Genomic DNA, 17945 nt, shown 5'->3' on the forward strand with positions numbered 1-17945 from the left:
ACTACCTATGTACGAAGTCATGGTTCGAGTCACCATGGGGGCAGGAGTGAAACCCTTTGATCCTCTTTTAAACAAAGACGAAAAAAAAAAGTAGGAGATATCCAATTATCAAATTAGGAGGTCCAACTAGAACCACAATTTCCACTTACCTACTTGTGAGAATGTTATGACATTTGTATACAATTGTTCTCTTAAATTATACTTTCTTGTTACCTTATTATTTACCGTACCCTTAATTATCCCATATTCCCAATATTGGAAGCTTAAATAAGAAAGCTATGTCCTTCAGGTTTCTGCAAAAGTTTTTTTTTTTGAGAAGAAAAGGAACTACAACAAGAAACCTCTTGGACACCCAAGGCTAGCAGAATCCAGAAGCAACGCTGTCGAGGCCACAGACGAAATGGAATTGAACCAAATCTTGGGATTGGAAAGATCATGACCCATTGAGGTGATAAGATCCGCAACGAAATTAGCCTCACGAAACACATGAGAGAAGGAAACAGCCTCAAATTTTGCAACAAGGCAGATAATGTCGGCGATCAAGGATCTGATTCTCCAAGGAGTGGCACAAACTTTATTAATGCAGTTGATGATAAGAAGTGAGTCACCTTCCACCTGAATTTTTGTGATGTTATAACGAAGTGCCTGGAGAAGGCCATCTTTGAGAGCAGAACCTTCCGCAATAGGAACTGACGTGACACCAAGCTTACGGGCACCCGCCAGGATAGGCCTACCATTAGAGTCCCTGATAATGAATCCCGCAGCAGCCTTGCCGTGAGCTTTAACGGAACCATCAAAGTTGAGTTTAAAGAAACTAACGGGAGGAGGCTTCCATATAATAGGAATGGCTGAAGAAGAAGCCGTCTTTGAAGCAGGCTGATTGTTTCTTCTGTAGTTGTAGCCAACTGAGGCAGCTGAAAGAGTGATGCTATTTGGGGAAGCAAGAGAATTGTTGAAAATGAAGTTGTTCCTTACCCCCCAAAGTTGCCAGCACAACAAAATATAATCTTCAATAGTGGTACAAGACTCTTTATCGAACAAATTTTGTTCTATTATATGTATATTTATTATTCTATATCTAAAGCTAAGAAGTATTCTTAATATTTTGTACGTAATATTTTAGAAAATAATATTTACTAATACAAAAATAATTTTTAATTATTAAAAACGGACCAAATCATTGACGGATCGGATAAACTTATATCGGTGTTTGATCTCTTAAATAAACGGATAAACGGATCCGAACCATTAACGGATCCACTGATTAAATTCTCAATCCAAACCTGTTTAATATCCGGAGTAGATACATATTAAAATCCGCCAATCCGGTCTATTTATAGGTCTACTCAACAATTATGAGTTGTAAATATTAAACATTGAAATAATTTGCCTATGGTAGTGGGATTGATCCTTTTTTTTCCCTTTTTTTTTCTTTTCTTTTTTCCTTCTCATTTCAGATTAACAAATATGTCCTTACTTCTTGAATCGATTTTGCAAGAGAAAAAGGTTTGCCTGGTTTGCAGTGGTGTATAATTATATGTGCCACAATGAAATGAATTAAGGCCCCAAACAAGGGCACTGGTGAGCTGCTTATCCACTGAAATGATAAACTCAATTTCAATATCAACATCAACTGGGGTTGGCTCACTTGGCTGCTTTGAGGGCCGGCAAGCCAATCAGATCATATCAAACTGATCATTAAAAATCATGCATTGTAAGACCAATGCATATTATTGGGTTCCTTTTGCTTTCTGAACAATTTTATATAAGTATCCTTCCTTCTCTCAAACCATGTTCAAGAACTATATAATATTTTCATTCCAATTTTGATAATAGCTACCAGCCGGCAGACGGTACAAAGTTTATTGATTACAAATGGAGGAGCTCCAAAACAGGTTGGCCTCTTGCAGGCCTGGCTAGCTGTTGTTGTAGTTGAGATTGAAATCAAAACCTGCCAACGGTGAAATTCACAGTTGATGATTCATTATGAAAATATATGAACATTCAGCTTTGGCTACAAATGGAGCTGTCAGACCGGCCAGTTTGTTGGGTTAAGGCTGTCAGCACTACCTTCAACAACTTACCCTACCAAATAACGCGAGATGAATAATCCGACTTATACTCCAATTATAAAGAGAAACCCCTTAACACACTTTCCCCCTTCTCAGCTGATCCAAATAGAACACTAGGTACACAAACAAGTGAAGACAATACGACCAAACAACAACACTATTTACCATGATGAGCTAGACTAGCAACGTCATTTGCTGCAAAATTCACTTTACAATAAACATATTCTAAATTTAGTTAGTTGGCAACAATGGATCTAAGAATTGGTCTTCCTGATTAGGCAATTAAGTTATTAATTAATTGCAATGAAGAGTTTCGTCTCTTCCATCTTATTTTTCTTGCTAGGTTATTTTTACCCTAGCTTCTTTGAGTTATTCGTGGGATAATCTGAACCCTTTTACACTCCTATTACTCTTTAGGTCTTTTACATACACTTCTCGTTTGAAATAAAAATTTCGCACTTCGTCTGTGCACCCAATAGTATTGCAATCTCGTTGGGGTTCATATGTGGTTTGTCCTAGCCTGTATAAAGAAGACAATGCAAAAGTCAAAAGGTATTGCTTTCTATATAATACTGTCTTACTCATAGTAGCTTTCGTTTTTAACATGTGAATTAGATCGAATTGGTTTCATCCTATATATAACAACATCTATGAAAATCCAACTAATAATTTTATGTCAATTCTTGCCGTCCTATTTTGCGTTCAACTTACTATGTGTTACATTCTCATCCACATCAGCGTAGAAAAGTTTATGTGCCTGGATTGGATGGCTGAAAGTCATGGATTTTGGTGGTCCTGAATATTGACATACGTACCACTCGTCCAATCCTGTGATAAAATTGCTTAAATTTATATTTGGGAGAGTTGTAATTACTTGATGTTAATTGCTACAATCATCGTGTCAACACATTTTTCTTTTCTTTTGATTATTTGGTGCTGCATCACGAGACCAATGCTGCATATGTAACTTTATCTCAGACTTTTTCATTACCAGTTACTTTTGTATTAATGATTTATGATGAGACACCTACTATTATAATATGTTTTATGAGAATTATTGTAACTTTTCATGGAGTAGAGGTAGTATATATCTCTGTTATATATACTCTTCTACTATCAACGGAAATAATGAGTCTTTTAGTTTGACTAAGATCGAAATCCATTTCAATTAAAAAAATAAAAAAGAAGCTGACCTAGCTCTGCTAGGGTTTACTTGACAACTTCTGTCCTTGGAAAAATTTCTTCATCATGGCTCTTGGTGATGCATCTGCGGCTAGGAGAGCAGAGATTTTCTCCTTTATCTTTTCTGGCTGGTCTGAGGACCGCGGCGGCGGAGGTTTCCTTCATCGTGTTGTCCTGAATTTTGGGTTCTGTTTGTTACTCGATTTCAGTGTTGATCTGATCTCTGGCTGGGATCAGGGCCGACCTTGGGACAGGCGAAGCAGGCCCAGGCCTAGGGCCTCAGATTTTAGGGGCCTCAAAAAAAAAATTATATAGGCCTAGCGATGTTTTAGGGGCCTCAGATTTTAGTGTTTCTGATGATGAGCTAGTAGGTAGCACCAGCAAAATCTCATCTCCTTTAAGGGCGTCGTATTCCCAGGTGGCTCAAAATTGTAATATCCAAGTATTGCTTCTGCGACCTAGCTATGTTTGATGATTTGTGTTGCTGGGATGAAGTTTCGATGCTATTGTCTTGCTTTTTGCTGACACAACGGGTCTCAAGAGTCTTGTTTGAGGTTAGCAAAATTAATCTCAATCTCCCTGGGTTCCCAATTTCTTTTGGAATTAAGATAAATTGGGTCTATCTAAGAATTGGGTTTTGGTTAGAATCTTATCATCAATCAGGTACGCTCCTTGAATTTTCATATTCAATATGGTTACAATTGATGATTGCAATTCTACTTCAGTTAGTGGTTAGCTGGTTGATTTTCTTGTTCACTATCTTTCGCCTCTACTTAGCTTATTCAATTGATGTTGACTTATCCTTGTCTAACTTCTTGGGTGAGCTTATCTCTGTTTGTGAAATCTTTATCATTCATAACCTTTCTTTACTGGATAAGAATATGGTTTCTTTATTATTTGTGGATGACCAGCATCTTTTTATTCCAATCTTTAGTATTGCTCTGAACCGGATGAAAGAAAGTATTGAAATTCTCCTTAACTACCCGTTTGAGTCTAAAAACAGTGTCGTTGTGGTGCTGCTAGATCACTGTCAGGAAGCTTATCAATTTTTGGATGCCTCTGGTGCCCCAAATTTGGTTGATATTTTTGCTTTGCTTAAGGAAAACTATAGATGTGTTGTTTTTTTTATCTAGATGAAGTCATGAAGATTTAGTGGGCATTTATGAATACTCTAAGAAGAGGACTATTTTTGGTGCTCCTAGCCCTGCAAAGAAAACGAGGCATATGATAGAACTGATGACTACCTGTGAGGACCAAGAACGGGGATCAGTTTCAAATTGAAGAGTTGATTTTATCTTCCAAAAAGCAAAAAGGTAAGATCTTTGAAGCTTTTGCTTTTGTGTTTTGAAGAAATTTTGGTTTTTTACTTCTCTATTTGTGTTTTTTTCATCTATGTTTCAGTCATTCTCTGTTGAAAATTTGCTATATGCCTGAGGCTTTCTATATGATATTCTTTAGGGATTCAAATCATTCAATTGTTGAATTTGTTGGATTATTGGTTGAGTTTGAAGTTGTTATCACTAACGCTTTGTTTTGGGGCCTCGAATTTTTTTCCGCCTTGAGCCTCCAAACTCACAGGGCCGGCCCTGGCTGGGATGTTTTGCCTCCGATGCCGTTCCAGGAGGGGTCTTCTCTGGAGGCTAGTGTGATGATAGATTGGTGTGATTTTGATTCTGAGTCAGGTCAAAAGACTTTAGCTGCAAAGTCTGTATCCTTGGCGTCGGGCTTGGGATTGGGCTTATCTCTTGAGCACACGATCGGGATAGGCTCCGGCTTTTGGCCTCGGGAGTGGTTTATGTCCTTGAAGGTTGGTATGTTGGGGTTGGGATAGGGATCGGGATCAGTCGGGATTGGTTCCGCTTGTCGAAGTCGAATTCATGACTGCATCCTGCTCTTGCGCGTAGGTGGTGGCAGTGAAGCTCAGATTTGGCCTTCCAGGAATGATGTTGTGGGCTGGTCTCAACTTTCTAAGGTGGTCGCCAGCATGGCCAGTAGAGTGGTCAGTGGTGGCGGCAGGGTGGAGCAGTCGAGTGTTAGGGTTTCTGCAACATTGGACTGTTGGGCTCCGTCTTGGTTATTGGGCTTGGATTGGACTGAGCTGCTTTGGGTGCAAAAGGCCTGGCCCTTAGGGCTTCTTTTTTTATTGTTTAAATTTCATTTGGGTTGCAAGATCTAGTTGCTCGATTGTTACATTTTTTTACTCTGCTTCTGAGTTTATAGGTTTTGTTAGAATAAAGGTGCTTAATTGTCCTTAAAAGGTGGGTGTACCCGGGAGTGCGAGGTTTTATTTTGCTTAGAATAGGTCTTTTGTATGTCCTAAAAGACGGCTCTTTCTGTCGGCCCCTCAGGGGTGTGTCGTTTCTGGTATTGCTTACGGAATTATAAACTTGACTGACCTCATTCTATTCAAAATAAAATAAAATAAAGTCAATTTGATTGAGATCCAAATACATTTCAATTAAAAAAAAAAAAAGGTTCATGTGATATAAATAATACTAATATTTTGAGAAATATAGAATATATTTGACTAATCAATCGGAAAGCATACAGATGGGATGGAAGTAGAACTTAATCCCAAAGTGGATACAAATACCGTGAGCCGAAAGGATCATCACTAACTACACAATTCGCGTATTTCCATAAGCTACCGATGAGAGAAAATATCGAGTCTCGATAACACTTCATAGACAACCGCTTAAAAGACCAACGTCTTCTTTCACACCGTGTTCCAATGATACCAAACCACGTGCAAAGATTACTCGTTAGCAAATCGACTATAAGAGAAAACTGAAAGTAAACCAACTCGTCTCTGGAAACGATACTGCAACTTGACCCAATCCTAACTCAAATGAGTAGAGACTTATTATTAATTTTAAAAAGGGTTATTATCACAAATGGTACCTGAACTTATCCTCTATCTTATCGATGGTACCTGAACTTCAATTTTGATCACAACCAGTACATGAACTTTTCGATTTCATTTCAAGTGGTACCTATCACTAACTTCCGTTAATGTTTCGTTAAAAACTAACATGTGCAAAACACATGACCTATATTCAAGAGTAGTTTGACTAAAATACCCATTAAAATAATTTTGTTTACTAGATATTTGTATCAATTAATATGTTCATAAAAATATAAGTTCAATTAAAAATAAAATTAAAAATGTATCTCTACGCTCTTATGAAAATAAAATTTAAAACAATATCTCAACAAAAATGAATTGTTTTATAGATACAGACAAAACATTTCAAATAAAACTATAAAACATTTTTTTTTGACAAACTATAAACTATTTAAAACCAAAAGCTTATCAAAACTTTTGTAATTTTTTTTTCTTGTCATACATATATATTTTTAATTGAAATTAAAAGTTTTTCCTTTTGATAGTCTCATTTTTTATAGCCATATTGCCACAATATAAGTGATATTACAAAAAAAAAAAAAAAGGTAATTTTACAAATTTATCCTTGAAAAATGAGTCATATGTTTGGCACATGTCAGTTTTTAACGGAAGTTAGTGATAGGTACCATTTGAAATAAAATCGAAAAATTCAGGTACTGGTTGTGATCAAAATTGAAGTTTAGGTACCATCGATAAGATAGATGATAACTTGATAAGTTTAGATACAATTTGTGATAATTACTCTTTTAAAAAAAAAAAGAAAAAACATAACGTAAAACAAAATCCTAATTAGAAACAAAAAAGAGCCGCCACACTCCTCTTTCCTCTCCCAAGCTGCCGACACCGGACAACCAGTATTATCTCCATCCTCCTGGGAGCCGCCATGGTGATCTTCCCAGTCGCCAAGCAGTAACGTTGGGTACCATGAAGCATCAGCCATTGACCTCTCTGACGTGGCCATATAATATCACACCCACGGCCGTTGACTTTCCATTAAATACACCCATACCCACAAACCCATCTAAGGTCCCTAGGGCCTAGTTCGTAGGAGCCATGATCCACCGCCATCCTCCAATAGTAGTGAAAACCCAAAACCTGCCAACCCACTCTCCGCACCCATACACCCGCACAGACTCCAGATAATAACACAACCACCACCATCATCCTCCTTATTACTAATTTGGATCTTATTCAACCTTGTGATCATGTAATTATATGATTAGAATTTAGAATAAAATGAAGTACGGAGTAATTGAACAAATATACATAGTCACTTGTGAATTGATAATCAAGCAAATAAAAAGAATAAAAATAAAAAAACTTAATTGTCAATTGTCAAGTAAGTGTATAAGAAGAGGGGCATGCCGAAAGGTGCAAAGAACAAGGCAAAGGAACTTAAGGCTGTGCAAGCTTCATCTATGAAGAAGTCCCTGTCGAAGAGGATTAAGACTTCAAGAAAGGAGGAGAGACTGGTGAATGGCCTACCAGATTTCACCATAGTGGAGGAGGTCAATGGTTCTAAGTTCTAAGCCGTCGAATGGTAAGGAACTAATAGTTGCATAATAGGTTTTTTCCTAGAAATAATTGTTTATGCTTGTAAGAATATATCTATGAGTCTTGTGGAAGTGTTTAGCTTTAGCGTACCACAATTGCGTGTTCAGCGTATAAGGTTAGGTAAACTAAATTGCCTGCAAGACAATGTGTTTTTATGTGGCATAGACTGCTCTGAGCAGAAATGTTTATTGGAGCAATCTTCTGTACTATTTTTAATCTATGAACCGGAGCATACTATTGGTCTATTTTATCCAAAAAAAAAAATCAAATATTAATTGGCTAAGGGCTAATCCAATAGTTCAAAATATTTAACAAAATGGATGTATGACAAACACCCGGTTACCTAAAAAAATTATAATTATATATATATATATATATATATACATCTACACTATTATTAAGAGAAGAGAGCTCGCTCACCTTCTCTTTAGAAATTTTCTCTAACCCATCCACTATTTTGAGAGTCTACCGACCCCCATCTCTACACCTTCATCTCCAACCCCACCCCTTCAATCACCTTCTTGTTCCTCTCTCTTCTCCACCTACTTCACCCATCTACCATTTCTCTACCTCTCCACACCATGCTGCTCTTATACGCCTTCAACCCATCTCCACCTTTTACATTCCCCATCCCTACAACCTAATTATGCTCTTTTGTCACCGATTTCTACTCCTCTAGTCCAGATCTACCTTCGAAATTGTCCATGTCCTCTTTGGATGGAATTGGTTGCTAGTGCTTCCGGATATGCTTCGTTCTCCACCATTGCTAAACGAACTTACGCCCGTTGGAGAATTTTCGTTCCTCAACAGCGAGTGGCTCGATTTTCGCAATCACACTCTACTATGTTACTTGGTGTTTTTTGGGGATCTTTGAGCCCTGTGTGTAGTGTTCCAACCGGTGTAGAAGGAAGCAAGATAGTGCTTTGGTGGCTGATACTCTTCAAGCAACGACATGGAGGTGGCAGCGGTAGTATTCTTAGGATGGAGCTGTTATTCTCTTGGTGGCTGCTAGCATTAGTTCTAGGGTTTTTCATTTTTAATTATGGGCTTTCAAATTGTATTTGGGCCAAGCCTGTTAGGGGCTTTAATTCTATTTTGCTGGGCATACGTGCCTCTATTTACTGAGGTCTCTTATACCTCTTGTATTGTGGTGTATCATTTGAAACATCTAATACAAATTTTATTTTCTTTAACAAAAAAAAGAAAGAAGAGAGCTTGATCTCCGAAATTGAATTTTTTTACCAATTTTACCTTTAACTATAAAATATAATTAATCAATAAAAATAACATGATAAATTGTAAAATAGAAAGAAAAAAAAAATTTTAAGCAGAAAATGTGGTGGTTGTACGAGAAATTTTTTCACTATCTTTAACTTCTCCCCACACAAATAGTGGGTAGGCCCTGCTAGTATTATCTATACTATTATTAAGAGAAGAGAGTTTGCTCTCCATAACTGATTTTTTTTTAATTAATTTATCCTTTGTATATTAAAATACATTAAATCAGAAATAATTAATAAGGATAATAAAGTTAATTAACGTAACAAAAAATATAAACAAAATTTTTTTTTTAATGTAGCGGACAGTGTAAACGTGGGTTGAAAACTCCCACTATTTTTAACTACCTCCCCACACCCTCATAAAAAATAAAAATAAAAATTTTCCTTGTGTGTAGGCCAATGCTAGTATTAATAAAATATAGCCGCATAATGGGTTAACCGGTGCTGCTGGAATAATTTCTGATTTATTTGTAGATTTAATAGTTTACACACTCAACAAAATACACAGATCGACATTGATTTCAATTCATGGGTGACACAATCAATTGATCATGTATAGCCCCCCTTAGGAGCTTTTGATGTTCTTGTGATTATACTTGCATACTGGAATTATGATATATTGCCTCGACTGAATTAATTCGATCGCAGAAAGAACACTACTGCATTAAACTGAACTTTCCATCTGCTTCCCTCTTCAAAGATTGTTTTGTCAGGAATAAAGTTAGTTGAACCACCTTCTTGGGATCACTTGAATGACTGTATTTCACTTTATGTGGCAGCTGATACAGTCAGATATTTCTTTCATATCCCGGATTGCAGCACCCACAGAGCATCTGGAAAAATGAACCGCTTGACTCTTGCTGCAAACATGGAAAAGAAAACATCAACAAACAGAGCACAAGAATTTGCAGTTCGGGAAATTACTATCGGCCAGGCAATTATAAGGATTTTCTGTGCAACTTTTAATTAATTAGCTAGCAGGCTTAGACACTCACAAAGCCAGCAGAAACCAAGTAATAAGGTTTTGAGCAACTAATAAAAATATAATGACTTAGAACCCAATATCTTGATGGCCAAAAAATGATGAAACAAATAATCTTCCCTAGTTATTTCGAAATAAGAAATAAACCCTACAAAGAAGTCCAACATATTAGTTCATTTAATAGGGAGATTCATGGACCGAGATAAGAATAAATTGAGATATCATACAAAGTTTAATTGGTATTTAAATTAACTTACTGTATCCGATTTAGTACTCTGATTTCTGATGTTTGACCTCCCCATGGTTTCAATTGGTTTTCTCTTCTTCTCTGGGCCTAATTCCTTCCTGGTAAGTGTGTCACTTCGAGTCAAGAATGCTTCATTCAATTTGTTTTCTGGTCCTACTTTATTGCTGACCTTGCTGGACTGAAATGTTCCTTGGACTAAATCAGCGGTACCATTTGGACCTTGATGACCACTTTCTTTCCTCCCTTCGTTTTTCTGAGCATAGGGTGAATTAGAATAGGACTTGGCCAAATCTATGGAAAAATATGCATCACTAAATTGATTACTCGGAGTCAGAGTCGTGTCTTCAGAGACAGGAGCTGATGAATCTCGATACAAAAATTGTGGTCTTGGGTTCAGAGCGATGGTATCGGGCATGTTTGCTTCTGTAATCTGATGTGATCCACTTCTTACAAATCCATGCCTTACCAACTGCAATAGCTCCTTGCCTTCAATATTGTAACTTTGAGAACTGTCAAGAAGTTTTTGATCAGAAATGCCACAAGAAAGATGAGCATCAAACTCACATATGTGACACCTATAGATCCATCCATCATAAGCAGGCTCGCTGCAGATATCGCAGCACAAATCGCAGGGGGGCAAAAATGACAATTTCAACGCGTGAGGGTGTGATGAAGTTGCAATAGAGAAAGGCAGGATGGAGCACAAACTATGGTAGTAGAGGCCACATTCCGCGCAATGATAGTAAAAGCCGGCAACATGCTTTCCACAAGCCTTGCAATTTATAGCTCCTTTGCTTGAAGGTGAAGCATGGAGATTCAAATAGTGGTTTGGATGTGCCGGGTGCCGAGTTTTTCGAGGCATATTGTAGCAAATTTGGTGTAGGAAAAATGGGCATTTTCTGCAGCTGTAGTAGTCCTTATTGCGGAGTATCATCAGCTTGCAGCCTGCACATGTATTGTTTTGCTTGAGAGGTGAATTGGTTTGCTCTAGTGAATGTTCATGGCTAAAGTGGTGAAAGTTGAGCTTCTCTTCCACTCTTTCCATTGCTTTAATTTGTTTGCTCCTATCTGTCTCATACAATCTCTTTGCTGATTTGAGTTTTAAGTGTTTGGGTTTCAACTATTTCTTGAAATATCCGCACCCGGACCTCCTATTTTTGAAGCCAATTTTAGGCATCATTGGCATATTACATGTTCTCTTGCAAATTCCAAGGCTATGTTTAAAAGGAGTAAGATTCTTCACCGTTTCAGGCACTTCAGAAATGTTGCTTCGGCCGGCAGACGTATAGTCCAAATCCAATGATTGATAAGAGTGACATTTTTGCACCATTATCGTCGAAGGTTTTTCAAATGAAGATAACTTGCTACCCTTTCAAAGCTAATATATTGCTCTTTCGTCGTTATTTTAATGGATCAAAGCACTTTCCTTATAGGGTTCTTACATTTGTTGGCTCAGCAATATGAAGGCAAGGCTAGGTAGCTTAGAGCATCTTTAGCAGACTCTCTATTGTGGCTCCTTAGCTATTTTAGAGAGCATGTTTAGCTTTTTATCTATTTTAGCAACAGGAGTAGTGGCTCTCTATTATAACTTTTAACTATCTCGCTCCTAAATATAGAGAGCGGGATGAGGCTCTCTATAATTTAAAACATTCATTTTAAGTTTTTTTATGTAATTTATCAATACATTTAAATTATTTAATATTCATTTAAAAAATAATATAAATTCAAAACTAGCTAAAATAGAGAGCATTGATGCAGATGTAATTCTAAAGTGGCTAGCTAAAATGACTTTTTAGCTACATTAGCTAAAATTTAACTAAAAAATAGTTAGCATTGCTAAAGATGCTCTTAGAAAGAGTCATGTCAAGGGATCATTTTTTTTTCAAGGCAATAATTTAAAAAAATTCCCAAATAATAGATTGCAGGCTTTCAAGATGTCTATTATGCTTTCTGAATTTTCTTTGCACATTTGAACCTCATTACATGAACTTTTACAAAGATATTGATGCATGAGGAACTTTCTCTACTAAAACTATCATTGGGAAAATCAAAATGGAGATCTGTAAATTTCTAGAGAAAATATACATTTGTAAGTTTCCAAGTATGTATAGCTCATTATCTTGTTATTTCTAAATAAATACAATTTAATTTGCAGAGTTTGATTAATTGCGCAACAGCTTCAGAATTAAGTTCGCTCATTTCTATATTTTCTCACTCTTTTGCTTGCCTTTGCTCTCTGAATGTAAAACAACAATGCAAGTAGAAATGGACTAAGTTACTCAAGAACTTGACAAAAATCCAATAATAAAGCTACAAAAATGTAGGAAAAATTAGTTACATGAGTATCAGACGTACTGTAGTTCTGGTGTGACGACGCTCTAGTGGTGGTTGATCATGGAAATGGTATTCTCGAGTTAATGTTGTGTTTGATGTGGTTCGTTTATGACTCTCTGATGGCTTGGTTTGCTAGGAAATATGGTTGGATTTTGGTATGTTTTTTGCGGTTGTGGATCACAGTATTGGTCCTCCTGGAGCGTTTTTAAAGGATGAGCCTTCTTTGCTGATCGGATCATTGTTATATGTTGTGGTTAACATTTTGGCTTTAGGCTACACATTTTGGACACTAGTAAAATATCCAAGCTGGTGTTTGGTGGTTCAGATTTCTCTAAGATTGAAAATATAAATCTTGTCAGGGTAGGATATCAACTCCTGTTAGAGCGGTGGGATATGCATAGCAGTACATAATTATAACAACGACCATCCTTGTATCTTGACCAAAGACCACCATCCTTCTTCAACTAGAAAACAACCACCAGCCTTGTATCTGTCACGCCCCTGATTTTTAACATAAATAAAAATCGATATAAATAATCCTATAATTATACATGAGTGATGATTCAACCATCAATATAAAATACCTGGAAAACTTTTTCCTTTTAAACCAAGTACATACTGATACCCTGAACCCACAAAGTCAATATATACCCGCTCTGCAGAGTTATATTTTACACGAGTTACGAATTAAATTGTCACCACAAAATAATAAGTAAATGCTCCTCAGAGTTTACTATAAGTGGAAGTCCTTATCAACGGTAAAGTCACAAAAATGGCTTCCTAACGTAAAGCTGCAAAGGCGCTACCTCAGCTTTAGCCACGATTATCCTAACCTGTAGGACTAACCCCTACACTGTTTGAATGGTGCACCGAGTTGTCACGCAACAAACCCGGTAAGCTTTTGCAAGCTCGTATGAGTAACTCAAAACAACTCACACAAAATCATGGGATAAAACCTGCACAAAATCATGAGATAAACTCACACAAATCACGAGATAAACTCACACGTTTCAATCGAGGAAACAACTCACACAAATCACGAGATAAACTCACACGTTTCAATCGAGGAAACAACTCACACAAATCACGAGATAAACTCACACAAAATCACGAGATAAACTCACAAAAAATCACGTTTCAATCAAGAAACAAATCACGGGATAAACCCACACAAAATCACGTTTCAATCAAGAAACAAATCATGGGATAAACCCATACAAAATCACGTTTCAATCAAGAAACAAATCACACAAATCACGGCAGACAGACTAGAGCTCTAACTGATCATAACCACTCGCCCGGCCAAAGGTGTGGTTCCCGATAATATGCCTTTGTCACCATCTGTGACGTCTGAACATACCCATCTGGTCTTTAGACCCCGATCTCCACAAATCGATCAAAACATTTTAAAGAAGTCACGCTGGACTTAAAAATGTTACACCGATTACGATCACCATCTGTGACCTAATCGCAGTCACCATCTGTGACTCAATCTTGATCACCATCTGTGACAAAAATTAAAACATTAAGAGAGTTGTACTGGACCCAAAATGATATACCGATTACAATCACCATCTGCGACCTAATCCCAGTCACCATCTATGACTCAATCTCGATCACCATCTGTGACAAAGATTAAAACATTAAGCGAGTCGCACTAGACCCTAAATGTTACACCGATTACGATCACCATCTGTGACCTAATCTCAGTTACCATCTGTGACTCAATCTCGATCACCATCTGTGACAAAGATTAAAACATTAAGCGAGTCGAACTGGACCCAAAATGTTCCACAAATCTCAATGCTTTTCAAAACAATAGAAATCAACATTTCCACAATCATTTGTTTTCCGAAAAGCCACAACTCAAAACAATAAAATGAACGCACCCACAATTATTGTTTTCATCAATCAACAAATCACCCCCCCTGCCCACACACACACACACACACATATAAATAGACGTAGTCATTCACTCAGGAATGCCTACTAATACCAACTATATTTTGCAGTTAACTAAATAACTCTCAAAACGATAAAGGTAACTTCGTTCGTAAATGAACATTGTGAGATTACTTACCTCGAAACTCCTGTTGCGTCTTCACACCACTAAACTACTTCTAGAACGCACTCTGTTAAGCACCTAAGGAAAACACAGCCTTGATTCAGTCAACGAATCCAATAATTAAAGTTCGAATCCCCAAATCGAACCACAATCCCAAAGTAACTCAATTGAGGTGAAACCACATCCGAAACCTCCCAAAGTCTCCGGAATACTTCCATGATCGATGTGACAAAACCATAAGTCGATCGGATAGTCTGATCCTTACGGATCGAATAATCGAACTATCGAAATCACAAAAACCCTAACATGCTCATACGATCTCCAAAAATTACGTGTTGTATATCGAAATGCTCATCGACAAGTAGATCGAAATCAAGAACATAAACTATCCCTGAGGTGGCCGGAAAACACCACCATAGTGGCGGCGGTGCTGCCGGCTCAAAGTCAAGTCAGAATTTGACAAAACTTCCAACATCAAAATTCTTCATCTCAACTCCAATTACAACTATCATAACTAGCACAAAGTCTGAATCAAAACCATATGGCCGGAATTTACCTTGAAAGCTTTGAATTTCGATGAACCATAGAATCCCAAATTCTAAAATTCGATCTCCACAAGTTGAATCGTTGCAAGCCACCCTAGGAGAAAACTTCTATGTCCTCTGGGCTACAAAAGCCCTCAAGAAACACCTACAAAGGTGGTTGGAATCGCCGACTCCGTTCAAGGTGATTTGCAGCTCCTCCGCGGCCTCTTCCAGTCGATGTAGCTCCGTCCACAGCTCGAATCTCTTTTCAATCATTTCACAAACATCTAGAGGGGATTGAGGCGAGCAAAGCCCACTTTGAATCGCGTCCTATGGTGGCCGGAGGAGGAAGAATGACGCTGGCAAAGTAGAGAGGGCGAAACCGAGGTCAGGACCGAAGAGAGAGAAAAATGTCCCTTTTTGGAGACTTTTCAATTTTTGATATTTTTTCTGGAAAAATCTCATATATATCAAAATGGAAACTTTTTCCAATGGCCATAACTTCTTCATACCTACTTTGATTTTCGCATTCCACATGTCTACAAATTGGTATCGACGCGTTCTACGACTTTTGTGAAGGAAGTTTTTAGAGAAACCCAACGAATAAAAAGTCAATCTTTGCAACCCCCTAAAACCATATTCTTCAACTTATAATTCGTCCGAAACACATCCGCTTCTTCCACGAGCCACGAAACAGTCCAATAACCACAAATTAGATTCCGAAAAATCCTCAGAAAATAATAACGAAATTTTGGGGTACTACTGTATCCTCTTCTTCTCTCCGACAACCAATCCTAATCAAATCCAGCTGTTGCCGGAAAACCCTAGACTTCTACAACCAATTCCAACAAATCTGTTTCTCCGACCAAAATCACTGGTCTCCTCCTCATCGTTGACTTTATTATGGTTGTTGAAGGGTGAATTTGGTCTTGATTTAGTTTTGTTTTCATGAAGTTAGTGATGGACATGAAATTGTTATTGTTTTCAGCCAATTTTGGCTTCGCCGATCACTCTGTTCATCTTTCTTTGGGTCGAGCTTTTCTTATTTTATTTTGTGTGTTTCTCTGTTTTGCAGCTTTATTCTTGTACTTATCCATTCCAATTGTAATCCTCTTATTGATAGGGCATTTTTCATGGTATTGGAATTGCTGTACGTGGTGGGAATTGATTTTTTGTTGCTAGTCTTGCCTTAAGTGTCAATTCTATTATGTCACCCGCTCATGTGAAGTCGTTAGCTAGGTTGGAAGCATGTAAGTTGGTGGCTGGTGATGGTTTTACTCTTGTTTGTCTGGAGGCAGATTGCTTATAATCAGGGGCGGATTTAGGGGGTGTCAAGCTTGGGTAGTTGCCCAATCTCGATATTTGAGGCTATAAGTATATGTTCTTGCTCCAAAAGGTAATTGCAGAAAATTTCCAAAGTAAAAGGGCAAATATGAGGAATGAGAAGCAGTTTACCCAATCTTCTACAATCAATGTTATTTTCCTATACTAAACATTCCATTAAAAATGTCAACATTCAATTATGACTCATGAAAAAGTTAATAAGCGATACCTTTAATGACTTATAAATATTATAATATCTTATATTACTTGATTAGCTTATGATGAAAATATATCAGAAAAGAAAACGTTTGTTTCTTTCATTTGTTTGAGTAATTTTTTTTTACCCAACCTGAAAAAAGTTTATGGATCCACCACTGCTTATAATTAGTCAAAGGCGTTATCAAATGTACAAGGTCCTGATGTTCAACTAAGATCAGTGTATGGTGACATTTATCTCTTCTTTCTAAGTTGCCGACGTCTTACTTTAAACATATTTATAGAGAAAGCAATGCAGTAGCTCATCATCTTGTAAGTTGGGCATCGTCTAATAGGCCAGGTTGTAGGGGTGGGTTCGGTTCGGTACCGGAGCTGCAGGCCCAAAACCGCCTACCATACCAGACTAATTTGGTACATAAAATCTTCTCCCATTACCGACCACAGAAGTCGGTATACCAAGATCTCGGTATCGGTTGGTTGGGCCTCCAACCGAGTTTATAATTGAGCCATAATTCGGCTACGACCCAACTGAAATTTTAAAAAGCCCAAACCTGCTTTGTACCTGAAAAACTTAAAAGTCAACAAGATCATCCTCTACCACACAAAGCTTCAATTTTTTCATCTGATACCAAAGTCCAAAACCACTTTTAAAAAAACAACAATCAAAACATCGAACTCAACCTTTTCAACACATCAACCTCAAAACCTCATTCTTTGTCCCCCTTCTCCCCGTTTCTTCTTATCAACCAAATTGAATTAACATCAAATCAGATAGCACACAGTTCAACAACAAAAACCCAACATGCATGCACCAGAATCAAACCCAGAACAACAAATTCTCCAAAAACCCAACAGACCCAGATCTACGAATCACACAAAACAAACAAAAGCATTGAAATTGGAAGCAAAGCAAAATAAGCAAACAGCAGCTCGCCTATAAAATGCAGGTCGTACTCACCAGCAATAGGAAATCTGGGAATGAATCGAATGGATTTGATGTGATGTGAAATGAAATCGAATGGTTTGATTGAAGGAGACGCCGTCCAGGTTTGGGCTCAGGGATGCCGCGATGCGCTCGAACTCCTCGAAGGATAGTTTGAGAGAGGGTCAGAGCCTCAGAGGGCTGGGCTCGGTTCGACAAAGAAAGAGACTGAGGGATTCTGAATTCTGATCCCTTTGGGATATGTAAAGTTTAAGTTTAATCTAACGGTTGTTATGTAATATCAAATAAAACTATTGAAAATCAACGGCTCTGAAGTCT

At 37.5% G+C, this 17945-nt stretch overlaps 2 protein-coding genes across 4 annotated transcripts; both read right to left on the reverse strand.

The window, feature by feature from the left end:
• Positions 1–327: 327 nt before the first annotated feature.
• On the reverse strand, positions 328–3419 carry LOC112194352. Its single transcript, XM_024334601.1, has 2 exons — positions 3286–3419; positions 328–928 (listed from the first exon to the last, which is right to left on the reverse strand). The coding sequence occupies exons 1-2, from the start codon at positions 3417–3419 to the stop codon at positions 328–330; spliced, it is 735 nt and encodes a 244-aa protein (XP_024190369.1).
• A 6052-nt stretch (positions 3420–9471) lies between these two features.
• On the reverse strand, positions 9472–17881 carry LOC112194835. Of its 3 annotated transcripts, XM_024335075.2 has the most exons (3): positions 17643–17881; positions 10233–10731; positions 9472–9853 (listed from the first exon to the last, which is right to left on the reverse strand). In XM_024335075.2, exons 2-3 carry the CDS (start codon positions 10635–10637, stop codon positions 9782–9784), a joined length of 477 nt encoding a protein of 158 aa, XP_024190843.2. In that variant the 5' UTR covers positions 10638–10731; positions 17643–17881; the 3' UTR covers positions 9472–9781. The 3 variants fall into 3 exon arrangements, 1 of the variants encoding a protein (XP_024190843.2); XR_005808762.1 differs by lacking the exons at positions 9472–9853; positions 10233–10731 and adding an exon at positions 12363–13057; XR_005808761.1 differs by lacking the exons at positions 9472–9853; positions 10233–10731 and adding an exon at positions 16828–17246 and having other exon boundaries at positions 17643–17859.
• Between the last annotated feature and the right edge of the window lie 64 nt (positions 17882–17945).

The sequence above is a fragment of the Rosa chinensis genome, chromosome 3, assembly GCF_002994745.2.
Source record: "Rosa chinensis cultivar Old Blush chromosome 3, RchiOBHm-V2, whole genome shotgun sequence".
Classification (NCBI taxonomy): Eukaryota; Viridiplantae; Streptophyta; class Magnoliopsida; order Rosales; family Rosaceae; genus Rosa; species Rosa chinensis.